Raw genomic sequence first — 20,705 nt, 5'->3', positions numbered from 1 at the left:
TAAGAAATATTTGGAAAACGTACCGCTATTTTCAGAGGTGATTTGTGAACCTTAATCTGTTGATCGTAGTGTCAGATGAAGTTTCAGAAGCCTTAAGAAGTCTGAAGTCCTGTATCTGAGATTAGCACTTTCAGTGCAAGAACACCCTGAAGGGTCAGAGGGAGATGTGAGACAGGTTAAAAGCTTATAAACCAGAAAGAAGGGAAAACCTAAATATGTATTTTTGCCATTGCTCCTTCAGCAAAAGGTACTCATACATAAAGTAAAAAAAAAAAACCACAAACAACAAAAAAACAACACAAAAAAACCACACTGCAGTTTTTTTTCTTTAAAAATTTCAGTACTGCAGAAGCTGATGTCACTTGCCAAGGAAAACTTCCCTCTAATTTGGCAAGTTTTCAGAAGTCAAATCAACTATTACTTGTAACACTGGATTACACTGCTAGTAGAGAAAGAGAAAAACATTTAGACACATTTTTTCACACAGGCAAAGTAAAAATAGTTGGTCAAATGATGGAAGTTTTGAATGAATTAACCACAGTGCCAACTGGATCTGCATCCCAGGAATACCAAACCTGCCTAGTATCTTGACCATGACCAGTAGACCCAGGTAGATTCTAAACATGAAGGTAAAAAAATATAAATATAGGTACTTTTCCTTTTACTGTTAAATTATGAGAATCCATGGACTCAAAATGTGCATTTTGTGATAATACAGAAGATCATGAGTAATTTAGTTCTTTACCGCATGAATGTGATGGTAAAATTGTGTGTGACAGCTGTTACTTTTCTTTCTAGCATGCTAGCTTTATTCTGGCATTCAGACTTGCGCAACTCTGTGATAGGATGTGTCTCATCGCAATGTACTAAATTTGGCTCTTTTGTATGCACACCAATTAAAGAACCCTGGTTTTGGGATAACAGTTGTAGCACACCAGATGAGACACTAATAAAAGCCTTGCCCAGTCCAGCTTGCTATAAACTTGAGCAGATGAGATAACGAAGATTTACAGCAAAAGGGGGGCACCAGTCTGGTTTCAATCGACTTGGCAGCTTGGATTCCAGCCAATTCAACATAATGAGCCAAAGGTAAAAAGTTCACTGTGACAAAACTGAAGGAGCCTTCATCCAAAGACCCCCAAAGACCCCTCCTCAAGACCACCAGATGGCACTGCGCAGGCGCAACAGGGCAGGGTCAAGGAGGAGACTATGGAAATGATTACCTGGGACTCATTTTAATAAGAAGCGGGAAAGGTTATGAATATGTATAGGCGTTCCTGGGTTTATTATGCATATGTAACACCTTACTGTATTTAAACACGCTTCTTATTGTTAGAAGGGGTGCATGTATGGTGGAATGATCCCCCTTGCGCCCAACGTCGAAATAAACATATCTGCTTTATAACCTTGCGAGTTGTAAAGTTTTATGACTTTATAGGTTGTAAAGTTGTTTCTGCGCGTCACAAACCAGCATGTGCAATCATGACTAGCAAAACACACATGGTTTCAATTTCTTACCACAATAAGCCCTACAAGGACCTAAAACAATCTCTGATGCAGTTACAGCTTCTGCACTTTAGCTCTGACATGAAATACAATTCCCATACATATCTGCTTGCATGCACTGGGTTTTCCTCCAATATTTGTATGACTACATTGAACAGTGGGGCTGCAAAATGAAGCACTCTAGTAGTACCAGAATTAATGCCACATTCATCTACCACTTTTTTTGGTAATGAATATACACTGGAAGGTCAGCATTTCTCCCTAAGGATCTTGCTTCATGCAACAAGAGGGCAGCCAGACACTTATCATGACAAGATGAGAACCATCAAGGTTGCATGACTCAAGGATCCCACCACTGAAAACAGGAACTTCCTATTATAGTCAAATCAATTCCTTGTATAAGCCTCAAGCTGCTCACTGTTCCTGGTTCTTCTGTCAATCCATTGCTATTTTTCAATCTTAACATTCGCTATTTATTTTCCTAGAGATATTTAAGTGACTGCAGTTGCCAAGACAACCACTTCATCAACACCAGCACCTCAGCTCATTTATCTTGGGCTTCCCTTCAGTTCACCATGACTTCTAGGAAATCAGCTGCCAGAAACAGTCATTTTGAAATTTGGCTGCTTTAAAAAAAATAAAATAAAAATTAAAAAAACAAAAAACAAACAAAAAAACCCCCAACCAACAAACTTTCAGTAGCCTTTGAGATCTTCTGTCTTAAGAATCCCAAGTTCCTTTCATATGAACAGATTATTTTTTTAGTTATATCCTCAATAGTGAGGTTTTCTGTAAAGCTTAAATTCCAGGGCACTGAGGCAATGAAGTGGAAGATGCAATCACAGAGGCATACATCCAAACCAGGTTTACACACACCTGTGCTGTTGGTTTCAATAACTCACTGAGGTCTCCTATTTTTGCTTTTTGTTCCCAAGAGAGAGTGACTCAATATTTGTTATAATACTTTTCAAACTCAGGTATGCCTTGAAATGCACACCCATTTAGGTGTCTTTTTTAACAAAAGATCATAGAACTTCCATAAAGAAATTAATAAGTGGATAACCCCCATAGCTGTATACATGTTTTAACTAAGCAAGGCTTAAGCTGTCAGGCTCTTCTGTCATGGCAGCCATGAAACCTGGTAGCCAATTCAGTTGAGCTCTGCAGGCAGCTAAGTCCTGAGGAGACACAATATAGTTTCTAGGAGTTTCACAATAATAAAAGCAGGGAAATAAGACCCTGCATAGCATTTCCCTTACTCCAATTCATCTATGTTAGGACCCCCCCCCCAAAAAAAAACCTTCAATCACAACATGAGCTTTGATCAGAATTTACATCTTATAAAATATGGGATAAGCCAACAGAAACAGTTAAACCAGGTTTGGTTAAGTTCTACCACCAAAACAGCTACCAGCATCTTTGTACTATCAGCACTTGAAGCCATTCGAGATCAGTTTTCCAAGTTTATGTCTACATGGCCCTCACTGCTGTGACTTACACACAGATTTACAGCTGCAACTGTACTAGCTTTGCATCCATTAGCACAGATACTGGTAGCAGTCTAACCATGGCAATGTGGGATTAAGCATGAGCTGCCAAACCAACTCATAAGCTGGGTCAATTTACAACTGGTGTTAAATATCATGCTGTTGCTACCAGACTACTGTTGTGCTTGAGACAGGTCAAATGTGCCATTGCTGCAATTACTTAAACACTGTAAAATAATCTCATCAATTTAGTACTGTGAACCTTGGTAGTTTGTCGTGGTTGACACAGTGTCATTGGAGAAAGCCCCAAGTAGTCTTTTCACTGTACCTATTAGTACAAGGTTAACAAAACTAGAGCAGGAAAAGACTATATTCTTCCTGAAACTCAAACTCTACATGGCAATCACATTAAGCTGTGACCAAACATTATTTTAGCAATATAGTATTATACAACAGCATTTATCAATGCATTCATAATTAAAGCCTCTGGCAGTTAGAAACACCAGCTTTCCTTATAAAAGGAAAGGTACCTGCAGGTCAGTTGTGCTGCAGCTTTCTATTTAAAGTGCTTGTTAAGTGTAGAATTTGGCTTCCTGCCCATATGTTTTAAGCTCAGTGTTGTGGCATAGCCTGGGTAATTACACTTCAGGTGACAAGCACAGAACTCAGAAGCATGTCAATAGTATACTTTAAACCTCAACTTACCAGAACTAAATCTTGCTCTGCAAAGGTGCCAGCTCCACAAAGTGCCATGCCAGGCCATTTCCCTGGCCGTGCTAGAAAGCTGTAAGCCATTTCACACTTCCACACTTGACATCAAATCCCGGATGCTGGTTTTGCTATGCTGAGAGGCTTTATTTTGAACCTAATCTTCAAAGCACAGGAGGGTAAGACCTGGGGTGGCTGTAGTAGAAGAGCACAGGAGCTAGAGCAATTAAGACAGTACAAGAAAGAAATCCCAGAGGTGGGAGGTAAAAAAGCTGGGTAGCTCCAAAATCAGTGCAGAACCCTCAGACATTTCAAAGTTAGGTAGTCAAGGCATAGCTTTGCCTCTTCCAACAAAAAGTTAACCCAGATTCTCCCCAATACTCTTTCTCAGGATTTGTGAAGCCTGCACAGCATATGTCTCCTCCAGCAAGCCTACATACCCCATGAGGGTATGCTCATGCTCTTAGAGAGCATGCAGCTTCCTCTCAGACAAAAATTTGTGCAGAAGAGCATGACTTGTCAGTACAGTAGGATCTGTGCTGAGGTGCTTCAGGAAACTGCTCAGGTTTTTATTTTTAAAAACCAAGAATAAGCAGAAGTTCTTATTCTAAAAATGTTTGCTTTTTTCCTTAAGCAGCCTGAAAGCTATTCACTTGACAATTTCTTCAGGTATTCCAAATTTAAATACTGTACTTGTAAACATACAAGTTGAATTTGTTTTGGAAGAAAGCTTTCCCATGTGCTCTATATAAAAAGCAAACCAATTCCTACCTACAGATTTAGTTAACTATGCTATTATAAGATATACCCATTTTACATAAAAATGTTTATTTATCCAGGGTCATGCATATGATTTCATTAAAGACAGAAGACTTCTAGTCTCTATCCTGTTCACTAAATTGTACTGCCTCCTAATGTTGTCAAAGAATGTTTTGGCCCTACCTTACATTCAAAGCAGTACAACCCCCTCAATACTTCTACATGACTCTTCCAATCCTAGCCCCATGTCCTTCAGATGAGTGCCTATTACAGTCACCAACAGATCTAGAACAAGTTATGTATCCTATAAAAGCAGTCTAACTAAACGTAAGTCCCTTCCAAGCATAGGGACTCTCCTTCTCAGTGTCATCATTGTGTTCTTCTGCCATAACACACCTCCTTCATAATTTATTTTTAATAAAAAGATTTAGAATAGACTTTAGATTACAACGATGCAGAAAAACCCCAACACTATTCATACAGAGTTTGTTTCAGGAAACATATTGCATCTATTCTTCTTTCTAGAGTACAGAAGTCACTGCTCTATACTTAACGAGAGAAGGGAAGAAAAACCCCCAAACTTACTCATACCCCCAGCTATGAACTAATGCATGCTGAAGAAAACAGCTATGAGATCACAAATAAATTGGCACATACAAGAGTCAAAGATACAGAACTGATGCAGCCTTCCAACACCTCAACAGGTTTTTTCTATCCACTAACCTCCATTCCAGAGCTTTGTTAGATTTACCTGTTAGAAAGATGGGAGTAAAGGAGTATCCGGAGATGTTAAGGATGAAATGAACTGTTAAAGACATGGCACTTGTTGCTAGAGACTTTGAGAGGATTAAAAGAGCAACGGGAACAGGCAAAGACAGTGGAGGGGGGCGGCTTTCCTGGGCTAGACTTGGAAAAAAAAAAAAAAAAAAGTGCACTTTCCTGGGCTAGACTTGGTCTACGTCATTTGTCAGTCTGAACCACGACACCCAAGTATCACCTCTAATAGCACTAGAAGCCAAACTTATTCCATAACATCCAAAAGGAAGTGGCCAAGACCAGCAGGCTTCTTACCTCATCCCTCCTTAGTAGCAGCCAGTACAACTATGATCTCCTTCCAACTGGAGAATAGCCATGGATCACATGAGTTCAAGACTGTAAACTTGGTTATTATTGCCTTTTAAAACATATCTCCAGAGTGACATTCCACAATGACCCTGCCAAAGCTGGTCTTTAGCTCATGATGAGCTTGCCCATAATCTTCCAAGGGTTAAAATAAGCTTCAGTATTAACAAGTTTTTGGAAATAATCCAGTCAATTCCAAAATGTAAAAGCCCAAATGTTCACAGCCTCATTGAAGTCTGTCCCATCTATCCAGCTTCCCCCAGTAGTGCCCCTATTGCTGTATTTCAGGCCAAAGGCAGCCAAACTTCTCCCACACAAATGAAAGGCTACTACCAGCAGGATGGGGGGGAAGTTAAACTTCACAAAAAGCGTATTAGACAAGTTTTGAAGCACATAAACCTTCAGGTTTCTGGCAGACACTGAGAAATAAAAATCATTCCATATGTTGGTCTCAAAACTTTCATTTTTATATGCTCCAATGGAGATCATACAGCAATATAAAATGCCTAGTTTCATTTAGAAGTTCACTGGTCTTTCAAAAATGAAGTGAAAAGTCCTTTATAGAGAATTGCTTACATATGACTGTGGTTGCCTCAAGAAACAGCCACTTGGCACTTACAGAATTATACAAGAAACATTACCATCATCCACTGAATTTGAACACTAAGTTTTCAAAACAGTTGAGCTTCAATGCCTTTCTTGCTTAGCATTTTGAATAGTTTATGGTCACAACAACAAAAAAAAGGTTAGACAGAGATCTCACTGAAGTGGAAATATCATTAAGAACAGACAAGACCACCTCTTTCCACCTTAACAGAAAAGTGCCATTCACCTTTATCTAAAACATTCAGGAGCTGGTGGGAGCATTTTGTTACCACATAAATGACAAATTAGAAGGGATTTAGATAATAGTTACAATATACTTAAAAGGTACAAAAGAGACCTTAACCTCTTAAATTATACTGTTTAATTCATCACTGAAAGGCATTCAGCTACTAAGTATGGGTACAGTTACTATTCTGCAAGAGAAGTAACCACAAGCACAGAGATTAAATTGTTTTCTTCAATCCATTATAAGAAGCCCATTCTTTTAATAAAGGTGAGTGCTTTTAGAGATAATTATTCTAGCCAAGATTAGCAAACATATGCACACCAGTGTAGTTTACATTCATGAATTAGAGGCTTATACAGGCAGACTCTTATACAAAGCAAAATGCATCTTCACAAAATGTAAGTCAAAGCTACTCCATTGCATGGCTTTTGTTTTGACAAGGCCAAAGAGGGTGCTACAAAAGAGAATATTGTTTCAGCCTTTGCCTAGGTCTGACAACAAAAGGTTTCTAGCTGCAAAGAAGTCTAAGGATTAATTTAAAAGCAATAATTTTTGCACAACGGACAAGTGTATTTCGCACAAGAATTGACCCAAGTGACTTACTCAACACTGACCCTTATGCTGTTCCAATACTCCGGGCAAAGAGTTTTGCATCTTAACCCCTCCAAATATTTTGCTACAATGAACAATGAAACATGTTTTAAATACTTTAACTAGGGCAAATCTCGGGGAAGAGTCACATAGCTATTGCAAACATGTCCTTACTGCTATGAACTTTTGCTATCTCCCGCAAAAGCCCTTCACCCAAATTTCTGAATTACTTGTATAATTTTAAGAGAACAAAACAGACCAATGGGAACACATCATGTTTTTAGTACTAAAACCTTAAGGAGTAAGACACATCCTGCCTACCAGGCAGCCTTATCATAGTATTTGTGAATAACAAAGAGATCTACAAGTGTCACCCACTTAAGACAGCCTCTTTATGTTCCCCTTGTTCTCCATATGAGAGCCTCACTTAAAAAACACAAGACACACAACACACCACACACACACAACCACAAACATCCAGCAAGTCTTAAGGTTGCATTTCTTCAAGTCAAGTGAGGTTCCAAAATATCCTACATGCACCATAAATTCAGTAGCTTTATAATTTTTCTCCTATTTGTAGGCCGCTTTGGGCAAATATTTATGCATTTTAAATATTTCAGAAAATGTGGAGACAGGCAATCAATTTGGCTCATCTTGGCTACTAGTGCTTCAGGGGAGGGTATGCAATGCCAAAGTTATTACTATTAAACTGTTTTGGCAAGATGAAACATTCTTGGTAAGTTGCTACTGCAATTCTTCCAACTCAAAATGCTGGATAAAACACGAAGGTTCTAAAAATAAAATAGCAAGCAAATTTTGTGCACGTGCATATGTGTGTGCACATATGATCATGCACAGCTCAAACAAGAGGACCTCCTATAACTCATACAACCTCCAGTCCATCCACACTGCAATCCATCTGTGACTCTGCTACATTTCCAACTTTACCTCAGTTACACCTAAATTCAACAAAAAATCGCCACCATTTATTCTCATTACTATGAATACCTGATGATGGCGGTGGATGTGGTCTACCTTGACTTCAGTAAAGCCTTTGACACAGTCTCCCACAGCATCCTAGTTGCTAAGTTGAGGAGGTGTGGTCTAGACAATAGAGTAGTGAGGTGGGTTGCAAACTGGCTTAAGGAGAGAAGCCAGAGAGTGGTAGTCAATGGTGCGGAGTCTAGTTGGAGGCCAGTATCCAGTGCAGTGCCTCAGGGGGCAGTACTGGGGCCACTATTATTCAATGTATTCATTAACGATTTAGACGAGGGAATAGAGTGTACTATCAGCAAGTTTGCTGATGACACTAAGCTGGGAGGAGTGGCTGACACGCCAGAAGGCTGTGCTGCCATCAGAGACCTGGACAGGCTGGAGAGTTGGGCGGGGAATAACCTGATGGAATTTAACAAAGGAAAGTGTAGAGTCCTGCATCTGGGCAGGAACAACCCCAGGTTCCAGTACAGGGTGGGAAATTACATATTAGAGAGCAGTGTAGGGGAAAGGGACCTGGGGGTCCTGGTGGACAACAGGATGACCATGAGCCAGCACTGTGCCCTTGTGGCCAGGAAGGCCAATGGCATCCTGGGGTGTATTACAAGGGGGGTGGTTAGTAGATCGAGAGAGGTTCTCCTTCCCCTCTACTCTGCCCTGGTGAGACCCCATCTGGAATATTGTGTCCAGTTCTGGGCCCCTCAGTTCCAGCAGGACAGGGAACTGCTGGAGAGGGTCCAGCGCAGGGCAACAAAGATGATTAAGGGAGTGGAGCATCTCCCATGTGAGGAAAGGCTGAGGGAACTGGATCTCTTTAGCTTGGAGAAGAGGAGACTGAGGGGTGACCTTATTAATGTTTACAAATATATAAAGGGTGAGTGCCACAAGGATGGAGCCAGGCTCTTCTCTGTGGCAAACAATGATAGGACAAGGGGTAATGGGATCAAGCTGGAACACAAGAGGTTCCACTTAAATTTGAGAAGAAACTTCTTCTCAGTGAGGGTGACAGACACTGGCCCAGGCTGCCCAGGGGGGTTGTGCAGTTTCCTTCTCTGCAGACATTCCAACCCGCCTGGACATGTTCCTGTGCGACCTCACCTGGGCGTTCCTGCTCCAGCAGGGGGATTGGACTGGATGAGCTTTTGAGGTCCCTTCCAATCCCAAACATACTGTGATACTGTGATGGCCATAAAGCACACAGCCAAACTGCATATCAAAGATCAGAGTTAAGATTCTGCAAGTGTTCTTCTGGCATTTCCTAGCCTTGAGATGCAAAATGAGCTTCATACAGTATACCTAAAGTGCTATTAAAAAAGATAATACTCAGTGTAAATATATGATTATGTAAAATAGCAGACAGTGTAAGCATGAATTCAGAAACAGCAAAGTAAAAACATGTTTGAGCTTTTGAGAAATTACAGATGTGATCCCACACTCAGACACTGGCATAAAATCACTGGAATACTAGAGATCTTAAGGATTCACCAGGTGAACAAAAAAAAAAAAAAAAAAAAAGAGAACACCACTCTTCTAACACTATAGAGCCAAGAACTTCCACTAATTCCCATAATTACAAACTGACAGTGCTCAGTCTTTCCAAACAGAAAGCTTTCTGTTTTTATTCTAATAGCAGAGGTAGGCTGTGCTACAGCTCTCCTCCTGCCATACAACAGGACCTAGTTGCACATGACCTTGTATTTTCAGGCATGATTCAAACTGGAAAGCACTTTCTGTGCTTCTTAGCATACACAATAACGCTACCTGGATCAGAGAAGCCCTAGGGAAAAGACTGTGAGCTGGCTACCATCATTACCTTGCCCATTGCCTCCTGAGGATAGACTGCTGTCCAAAACAGGCTACAGGCTGGGTGAGTTCTCTGGGGGGTTCTGTGGGGCTCATAGACATAACCATCCAAAAACTATATGCAACAGCAGAGTGAGGGTCAATCAGGTATTCCCCAGACCTGAGAGTTAGAGATCATAACTGTGCTTGTGATCAGAGAACCAACATCAGAAGCCACTTGCCTCCCTGCCTGCAGATGGCTTAGGGGCGATTTGACTTTGGATATAGCCTGCTCTGAACAGGAACTCTTCAGAGCTGGAGCAAGCAACTCCAGGCTCTATTTGCCCACAGTTCCATATCCCTTGGCTGTATCAAACCTCTGCTCATTAATATCTAAAGGCAACAAAAAATAGAAGATTAAATCAACACTGAGAAGCTCTATCATATAAAGAGCCATTGAAGAGGGAACATTGTTTTGTAAAAAACTAGGGACCTGGCACCTGACCTCAGAGGGAGGAAGGATTGAGAGACATCACAGACTCTGAATCCTTCACGTAAAACAAAGTATCTTTGAACTAATTACTCTATTTAAAAAGTTAAGCTAGGGGGAAGGGTAACCAAAGAGCCAGGAATCCATATTTTAAATAAATCAATAAGAGGAGGAGGTTATTAGAATTAGATGAATGAGATAGGTAAACTGAGGCAGGCATTGGGTAGTCTGTAAACCCTGCAGTACCCAACAAATGGGGAACAGGGGAGGGAATTAGTGGCCGGGATTCGGGGGGGGATATAAGCAGGGGCTTTTTGCCCTATTCTGTATGCCTACCTTTAGGAAGAACACCCATTCTTGCAAAATCATTAATAAAATATGCTTTGCTGAGAGATCCTGCCTGGGCCTATTATATTGGCAAGGTAATAATTTCCTCCATGTAGCACCCTGCAACACAGAGGCCTGCAGAAGGCAGCTTTTGTGCTGAGAGTACCACACATTTATTCCTTGACACCAAGGAATATTTTTGAGGAGTTAAATGTTCTGCCATTTACCTAAAGTTACAACTTACATTGGCTAACTTTAACCTTTCTGGGAAGTAGCCTACAATACCAAACTTTTAAACGTGGTGCTCATCCTTGCTATCAATTATCAGTGCAACTGCACCAAAAATGCAGAGCTTTGAGTAATCCATCAGGAAGCACCTTCTAATAGCACTGCAAGTATCCTGAAAACATTGCTTGATCAAAGCATTGGACAGAGATTTATTAGCCTCCAGGCTCTGAGAGTCCAAGCACCAAGGTAAGACACTGGATTTCAAGGCAGACAGAGAGACCAATCAACAGTCAACTGAGAAGGTAAGAGTTTCACCATGCACAACCCTCAGCCATTGATATCTATCCCAACCAGCACCTATCACCATTACAGCTTAATAACCTTTGTTGCAGTGGTCCCCACTGAAGTATCATCTGCCAAAATTAAACATGAAGTTCTCCTGCCATGTAGTGAAGAACCTTCTCAACTGAATGGAAGATGCCTATGGCATAAAGGTGGCATTAATGAACTGCTCACACATAGTTCTGGAGACTACAATTTGGTTCTCTGCTGCTCAAGCACTGCCTGCAAAACCAAAAAACGAAAAAACAAAGCAGAAAAAAAAAAAAAAACAAAAAAAAACACACACACCACAACACACCACACCCAAACCCAAAAAATCATTCCTACCAATTCCAGAGCAATTCAGAACTACCACAAAGTCTAGAGAAGTTGGATCTAAAGACCTGTCTTAGCACACTACATCCTTCCCAGATGACATAAGAAACAAGCAACTGGCACTATGACCTGGACATGAAGCACTTTGCATTTCATTGCAAGAAAAATCTTCCCTTTCTCACTAAAAAAAAAAAAAAAAAAAAAAAAAAAAATAAAATAAAATAAAATAAAATAAAAAAATAATCAACCTATTGTAATCAAATATCTGTAGCCCAACAACTGATTCTGCAGAAACTTCAGTCAAATGGGCAATTTCCTGCTGACAGCAGCTGAGGGACAGACATTTGCTCTTATCACTGGGCCTCCTTGGAGGACTTAACATCACTGACCCTGAGCTACTTTTACCGTGCCAGCAAGGAATGAGAGGTAATCAGTGCATGAAATAGCTCAACTCCTTCCTTGAGAGTGGTAATCTGGAACTTCAGCAAAGGGTTGCCCAAAACATTATTCCTAGTCATACTGAATTAGCTACATAAGGTCACTAGATAAAGCAAAGATTGAGAGGAATAAGGACAGTCATGCAGAAACACCTGGAGTCGTGACAACTACAGATGCATGCGTTTAGCTGAGAGCATATGGGGGGCTTGCGGTTCAGGACTGCTCCTACCCCTCACTGATGGTTGCACAGAATCAAAGATTGGAAGGGACCTCAAAAGATCATCCAGTCCAATCCCCCTGCCAGAGCAGGAACACCCAGATGACACAGGAATGTGTCCAGGTGGGTTTTGAATGTCTCCAGAGAAGGAGACTCCACAACCCCCCTGGGCAGCCTGTTCCAGTGCTCTGTCACCCTCACCATGAAGAAGTTTCTTCTCATATTTAAGTAGAACCTCTTGTGTTCCAGTTTGCATCCATTACCCCTTGTCCTGTCATTGGTTGTCATCGAGAAGAGCCTGGCTCCATCCTCATGACATTCACCCTTTATATATTTGTAAACATTAATGAGGTCACCCCTCAGTCTCCTCTTCTCCAAGCTAAACAGACCCAGCTCCATCAGCTTTTCCTCATAAGGGAGATGCTCCACTCCTTTAATCATCTTTGTTGCCCTGTGCTGGACCCTCTCCAGCAGTTCCCTGTCCTTCTTGAACTGAGGGGCCCAGAACTGGACAACACATTCCAGGTGTGGTCTCACCAGGGCAGAGTAGAGGGGAAGGAGAACCTCTCTGGACCTACTAACCACCCCCCTTGTAATACACCCCAGGATGCCATTGGCCTTCCTGGCCACAAGGGCACAGTGCTGGCTCATGGTCATCCTGTTGTCCACCAGGACCCCCAGGTCCCTTTCCCCTACACTGCTCTCTAATAGGTCATTCTCCAACTTATACTGGAACCTGGGGTTGTTCCTGCCCAGATGCAGGAATCTACACTTGCCCTTGTTATATTTCATTAATTTTTTCCCTGTCCAACTCTCCAGCCTGTCCAGGTCTCTGGATGGCAGCACAGCCTTCTGGCGTGTCAGCCACTCCTCCCAGTTCGGTGTCATCAGCAAACTTGCTGACAGTGCACTCTATTCCCTCATCCTGGTCATTGATGCTTATACTGAATAATACATGTCCCAGTACTGACCCCTGAGGCACTGCACTAGATCCAGGCCTCCAACTAGACTCCGCCCCACTGACCACAACTCTCTGGCTTCTTCCCTTCAGCCAGTTCCCAGTCCACCTCACTACCTGACTGTCCAGACTGCACTCCCTCAGTTTAGCTCTAAGGATGCTGTGGGAAACTGCCTCTGAAAGCTGCTGGTCTTTCCATCTAGCTGGGAAGTCATAAACTATGAAGTACTGCAGTAGATCTCAGCATGCTATATTAGATGATAAATTATGCTTAAATGCTGTGCTTGAACTCTTAAGAAGTCCTCAATGTTATTATAGCCAGCACTAAGGTATCAATAACCTACCATTTAAACATACATTCAGGGGGGCATGTTTTGTGCTTCAATTTATCAAATGCTAGAGTTACAGGATTAGCAACTGAAACCAGAATCTGTTGAAGTGTTGAACCAGCTTTTAACAGCAGTAGCTTGTGTCAAGGAGGTGCAAAGAGAGCACTTAACTCATTTCAGTTCATTCAGCTAGTTCTAACAACCCAGAGAGAAAGGTCATATTTCTCCAAGAATAAACAAGGTGCCAAAAGCTGGTGTTATCAGCTCCAAGAGCTCCATGAGCACAAATCAAGCATTTGTATTCCTAATCAACTATCACTAACACTTCCTTTATTGAGGTCACATAAAAAACAGGTTTTCCTCAAAAATATTTATACTTGAGCGTAACTGGAAGCCTTTGTACTTTCCCTCCATTTCCTACCTTCAAACCATACCTCAAGTAGGAGAAAATTCCCAAACTCTCATAGCCATAGAGTTTAAAAAAGGTTACATCATTTAATTGTGTATTTCTAATCCTGCTTTACCTAATCTTAGGAAACTAAACAGACAAAACAAGATGATACCAGTTATTTCACCAAGCCAATAAACCTGAAAAATAAATCGGATGCTGATCTGAACTAGTGCTCACCTTACATATACTACAAATATAATCATAGATCTCACCCCACCAAATAAAGTTTAGAGTATTAATGTGTGACAGATACACTCAACACATACCTCCAACTAAACCAGCAGCAGTTTGGTCCAGGCTATAAAGGATGTAAAGGCCTGAGCTGTAGCCAGGCCAAGAACTCCTTTTAGGAAACCCCCAAGGAAGCAGAATGACACACTGAACAATATGTTGTGGGTGCAGGGAGCCTCATGCGCACCTTTCCCACTGTATGCAGTTTGACTATAAGCCAACCACTTGTCCTGGTTTTGCTAAAAACAATACCAGTTTATCTTATAGTGAATTTTTCTTTCAAGCTAAGTTCTTCTTAGTAACTGCACTTCTTTGAAGATAGATACGTTTTGGTAGACATAGCAATGGAATGCAAGGTCACTGATAAGGATGCACATCCCATAAGTGAGAGGGGCAAGGAGGAACAAACTGAACAGGTGACTAAAACCAAACAACTAAGTATTCCATCCCATCCACATCATAACACCATATAAAATGGGAGATCATGAGGGTCTTGGCCCTTTCTTCGACTATGGTCAACATCTGGGAAGGACCCTACCTACCGTCTCTGCAAATCTGAGGCCTAGTGACAGACCTTGCATCCTTGAATCCAGTTCCAGTTTGCTGTAAAGTCCAACCCAGGACTTCTAGGTGCTTGCTCTGCTGGAGCAGTGCTGAGCTTTGCTGGGGAATTCAAGATTGGTTTTGTATATTTTGTATTATTTCCTCTATTTTATTAGTAAAACATTTTTAACTTTCTCCAACCTGCAAGTTCTCTCTCTCTTTGCCCTCTTATTGCCTTTACTGGGGGGGGAAGGGGAGGGGGTTGACAAAGCATCTGCCACCGTCTATTGTTGCCCTGCAATCAAACCTTGACACCACTTTATTCCATAAATATAACAGCCTGAGTGAGACTACTTTGAGCTCTTTCTGCTCAAAAAGTGTGGCTATACAGTGATCATCTTTTACTACTCGCAGATCAGTGGATGAGCTCAGTTTAACTTTCATATCAATCACTTAGCTTCAGTAAATGCCTATTAAATAGAATGAATCACTTAATATATTAAAAATTACATGAGCTTATAATTTTGTCTGCCTCATTGCTTAGTAAGCTAAATTTGCTGAAATCTTATCCTGTATGTCGTAAAGTTCTGCTCATATTCACCAAGCTTGTATTTATTAATGAAAACAAAAGCAGCTCCAGACCATCATGGACACCAGCAAGATAAGACCTATTTTGCACTTGGCTGAACAAATAGGATTCATTCAAACAAAATAAACACCTTCAAGGCTAGCATGAAGCAGCTACAGACTATCAACAATGTCTACAGCTAAACAAAACAAAGGCCTGTCTGAGGTCAGTGAAAGGATCCAACAAGAAGCAAGAAGACCCCAGACTCAAATATTGTTATTGGATTGAATCATGGTGTGAGGGGCAGGTAAATCCAAGGATTTCTATGCTTGGCTGGGACCTCTGCAAAGGCATCCAGCTTGAGCCAACCCTGCTGCTGTACTACTCTATTAAATTAATTATTTCTATGAAGTTTGATGCCTGAGAGTTTGCTTCAAGAGACTTAGGATCCCATCCTCATCACCAGTGAACTTCAATGCCTAAGGGCTCACTTTTAGAGGCTTAGGATCCCATCCCCATTGCCAATGAGCTTTGATGCCTGACAGCTTGCTTCAAGAGACCTAGGATCCAAACTTCAGAGTGACCTGGCACCAGACTCCTATAGGGGAGGTAAGAAGGTTGGGATGCAGAATGATGAAACTTGGAAATCCTAGACAAGTAATATAAAGAATCAGGTGTGCACATACAACCATAGATACATATAATCCCTTACCTGTTTTTCCTTCCCCTCTATGTTTCTTAGACATGAACCCTTGATCAAGTCTAGGGTTAAGTTCAGATCTAGCCACACCTAGACTCTTCTCTGAGAAGGAGTTTAGAAAGGAAGAGGGTTCCATTCTGAACCTCCCAACTCAATGGGAGAGCCTCCCTCTACCCTTCCACATCTCCTATCCCCATAGAAATCACTAAAACAACTCTCACCCTATTCTGCTTAGCATATTTCCTCTATGCAGCAAGTAAAAGAGTGAACCTTGCCTTTAAACTCTGTTAAGTCACACTTTTCTAAAAGTGATCTAAACATTGCTCTGAAGCAAGCAGGACCCTAAATCACTCATCCATGACAGTGAGCCGTCTAACACATCTAAAGGTTTGCCTGAAAGCCAAGAACATCACTTCTCAGGACAACAGGATTCCTCCCTAGGGACAAAATTAGTGTCTAAAACCACTTTTTCAGTGGCTCAGAACTTGGGATGCATAAGCAAAGATCAAATGCTACCAAAATAAACAAACAAACACAACCAACCATGCACAGCTCCTCACTGAGGAAAGATGAGATGGAAATGACATATGACATACTCCATCCATGCCACTTGAAGGGAAACCCTCTTCTGTGCAAGTATAAAGGCACCACAGAATCACAGAATGTTTGAGATTGGAAGGGACCTCAAAAGATCATCTAGTCCAATCTCCCTGCTGGAGAAGGAACGCCTAGGTGAGGCTACACAGGAAGGCGTCCAGGTGAAAGTCTCCAGAGTAGGAGACTCCACAACCCCCCTAGACAGCCTGTTCCAGTGCTCTGTTACCCTTATTGAGAAGAAGTTTGCGAGGGACTACAGTGGGTCCGTGGATTCCCTGACGGAGGGCATGGGAAGAGAAATTAGCCTTGAAGATATGAAAGCCTACCCATGAGAAAGATGGGAGTAAAAGAGTATCTGGAGATGTTAAGGATGTACCCGTGAGAGAGAAGGGAGTAGAAGAGTAACATTGATGATAGCAAAAATAGCCAATGAGATGTTAGTGCTGTAACTTGTAACCAATAGTGAAGAGACACATGAATTGGTAAAACTGTATAAAAACACACTTGTGGCAATAAATGGCATCTACTACTTTCATCCTGGAAGAACTTGGTCTATGCCGTTTGTCCGTCTCAACCACGACAGAAGTTTCTTCTCAAATTTAAGTGGAACCTCTTGTGTTCCAGTTTGAACCCATTACCCCTTGTCCTATCATTGGTTGTCACCGAGAAGAGCCTGGCTCCATCCTCATGGCACTCACCCTTTACATATTTGTAAACATTAATAAGGTCACCCCTCAGTTTCCTCTTCTCCAAACTAAAGAGACCCAGCTCCCTCAGCCTTTCCTCACACGGGAAATGCTCCACTCCCTTCAGCATCTTCATTGCCCTGTGCTGGACTCTCTCCAGCAGTTCCCTGTCCTTCTTGAACTGAGGGGCCCAGAACTGGACACAATATTCCAGATGTCGTCTCACCAGGGCGGAGTAGAGGGGAAGGAGGACCTCTCTCAATCTACTAACCACCCCCCTTGTAATACACCCCAGGATGCCATTGGCCTTCCTGGCCACAAGGGCACAGTGCTGGCTCATGGTCATCCTGTTGTCCACCAGGACCCCCAGATCCCTTTCCTCTAAGCTGCTCTCTAACAGGTCATTCCCCAACTTATACTGGAACCTGAGGTAAACCTCTCCACAGAAATCTTTAGTAAAAGGCGAAAGATTTATACAATCTGAAGAGAAACCATGAGACCTTAGTCTCCCACTCTCAAAATAAGTATTATAGGATTGATCAGCAGAATTTAAAAGAAAGGCACAACAGTTCAAGGACATAAAATACCAAAAAAACCCACCCCACATTCATAATATTGAGGCAAGGCAACTGGCAACCTTGCCTAAATCTGCACTTGTTAATGTACATCCCCAGATTATTTCACAGGGTACTTCAGCTTCTTTCCAGGAACAATTACATACAGTCCAGAGATCTCCTCAACCAAACAAAAATATTTTGACACATTATTCATCCATTTTTTTTTTTAAAGAAATCACAGGAAGAGGTTGCCAAATCATTTGGATGTAAAAATGACCCAGTTACCAACCCAAGACTAGAGTGACTTCCTAAATATGTAATAATGGAGGCAAGTCTAAGAATATGCCTATCACACCTACATGAGTAAGCCAGGCAACTCATTACAAGAGGCAAGACTTGTGCCAAAGCCTTCCCTTCCTTCAAAACAATGAGGCCATCTGAACATGACTCAAATATATTATTCCCCAAACTACAGGTTATTTTGGTTTTGTGGAACAAAATTCTTAAACCTTGACCCACAGAGGCCAAACTGCATGTTAGCCAAGCAAAAAGACCACCCAAAATTTTTTTCAGTTTGACAAATTCACATGAATGAAACAGGAGACATAGGAGCCGTTACTGAAACAATAACTTCTGAGAGAAGCAAGCTGAAGGGATGATATTTGGTAGAGACCAAGCAGACATCAAGTGCAAAGGGACGTGCCCAATACAACATATCTTCTGCAGGCACCAAGATTTCTTCATTGCTTTTTTAAGAAAAACATGCAATTCCTCCTCCAGTTGTTTTGAGAATTTAAGTCTACTCTCCTTCTGGGACAGCAGTGCCAGATTTCTTGCTTACCGTATTTAAAAGAGGTGAAATAACTATTTTTTTTTTATTATTTTTTTTTTATTAAAAGGAAGATTGAGAGAGGAATTGAAAGTATTTATCTACCTTCACCAATTATGCGTTTCCATAGCCCTTTGAAGGCTGCCCTCTAAAAGTTTGGAGAGGAAGAAAAGGAAAACAGTGGGAAATAACCATCATGAAAAGTAGTCCTGAAGCCCATGAAGTTTTGAGAAAAAGACAGTCTTTATCCTGAAATAGTCATCCTACATGAGATGCTCCTACATGACAATCAAAGTGATTGAGGGAAGGTTGGGAAGCCCCTTTGAAATAAATAGACCAGAGCCAAGAAGACAACCTGGAGGTGGAAGGGAAGAATTTACACCCTGCCATGCGATACTTGATTTTCTTTGGTGTTAAAATAGCGAATGGAATAGAGACAGCTGTAACATGGCCTCCCCTCCCCAAAGCGCACCCCGAGGCCGAGAAGTCCCGCAGGCCCCAGCCCACTTGCCCTGCAGACCGTCCCCCTACCGCTAACAGCGGGAAGGGAAGAGCAGCTCACAGGGTACCACCTACGGGTGCTGAATCTCCCTTCCCTCCCTGCTCCCGCAGGCCTCGAGCCCCTCCCGCGGGGGGCGGAGGGGCTGACAGCGGCCACAGCTCGAGCCGCCCCACCAGAGCCCGATAAACATGCCCGATATGTGACGAGAGGGTTGGTACAGACTTCGGCGGCTGCTCCCCGGGACCACCGCGGGGCGGCGGTTAGGCCGTACCTTGAAGTACCCACCCTCGTAGAGGGTGTTGGGGGGCCCGAAGATCGCCACCTCCCAGTTGTAGAGGTCGGACTCGTCGACCAGGGTGATGCGGAAGCCCTCCACCGGCTCCTCCTGCAGCGACTTCAGCTCCAGCATCAGCGCCTTCTGCGAGCTGCTCATCTGCTGCTGGGCCATGGCGTGGCGTGGCGCAGCCCCCACTGCCCCGCGCTCCCGCTGCCCCACCGCCCCGCGGAACCGCACCGACGGCCACCGCCGCCGCAGCCACTTCCTTTTGTGACGACACGCGCTCGCCGCTGACCTCAGCGCGCCGCGCCGTGCTACGCCCCGCCGCACGACAAGTCACGCCCCGCCTCTACCGGCGCACTTAAAAGGGCAGCGCTTCTTGCTGCAGCGCTTGTGAGGGTTTGTTGGGGAGTGTACCAGTGCATCACCCTCCATGGGCTAGGCCCACATCTCCCCTCCGATAAGGCCCGACTAAAGTCACTTGGTTTGTTCAGCTTGGAGGAGACTGAGGGGAGACTTCATCACGATCTACAGCTTCCTCACAAGAGGAGGAGGAGGAGGGGCAGGCACTGAACTCTTCTCATTAGTGACCAATGACAGAACCTGAGGGGATGGCAGGAAGATGTGCCAGGGGAGGTTTAGGTTGGCCATTAGGAAAAGGTTCTTCACCCAGAGGGTACTGGAGCACTGGAACAGGCTCCCCAGGGAGGTGTCACGGTCCCAAACCTGACAGTGTTCAAGAAGAGACTGGACAGGCACATGGTGTGAACTGTGGAGTTGTCATATGCAGGAACAGGAATTGGACTCAATGGTCCCTTCCAACTCAGGACATTCTATGATTCTAAGCAGTGACCCCCCTCCCACGGGTGTTATTTTCACGTAGTTCTACGGATGTGTGAAGTGCTACAGGCAGAAAATGCAGTTTCGGTCCTTCCTCCTATTCCCTGATGCGGTTAAGGGAGAAAAACATTTGCAGAGATGGCAAGGTATGTTGACCTGTGAACGTGAGCAAGCACCTCAGACAGTGCTTGCCAGCTCCTATTGCTTATCCAGCCTTTAATGAATAATATAAATAATATTAATTGTAAAAATAAATAAATTACAATAGCAACCCCAGATAGTGCAAAACTGGGTTTCAGTTCTGGAAATGTTAATGCATACACTTGCCTGTCAGCACACAGGACTACCTAGCTGCATGAGAAATATCCAGCATGGAGATGTAGTTGCAAGCTGGACATCTTATTTCAGCCAGGACAGGAGAAGTAATAAGGATGTGTGATAAAAGACCAAGACTCAGATAATTTGCCAAACAGGAGTCTGGTTTATTTAATATGCGAATT

The 20,705-nt window shown here is 42.7% G+C and overlaps 1 protein-coding gene across 1 annotated transcript in view; it reads right to left on the bottom strand.

Annotated features, from left to right (window-relative positions):
- LOC308051441 (ubiquitin-conjugating enzyme E2 R2) overlaps nt 1-19,609 on the bottom strand; it is an 87,217-nt gene extending 67,608 nt beyond the window's left edge. Inside the window, exon 1 of the mRNA XM_080361873.1 lies at nt 19,360-19,609. Within this exon, the coding sequence (XP_080217999.1) occupies nt 19,360-19,536 (177 nt within the window). The 5' untranslated portion in view covers nt 19,537-19,609. The remainder of the gene's footprint in view (nt 1-19,359) is intronic.
- Nucleotides 19,610-20,705: the final 1,096 nt, after the last annotated feature.

Source organism: Nesoenas mayeri, assembly GCF_963082525.1.
Source record: "Nesoenas mayeri genome assembly, chromosome: W".
NCBI classification, from domain to species: domain Eukaryota; kingdom Metazoa; phylum Chordata; class Aves; order Columbiformes; family Columbidae; genus Nesoenas; species Nesoenas mayeri.
The sequence above is the reverse complement of the archived record's forward strand: the minus strand, read 5'-3'. Positions and strand labels throughout refer to the sequence as shown.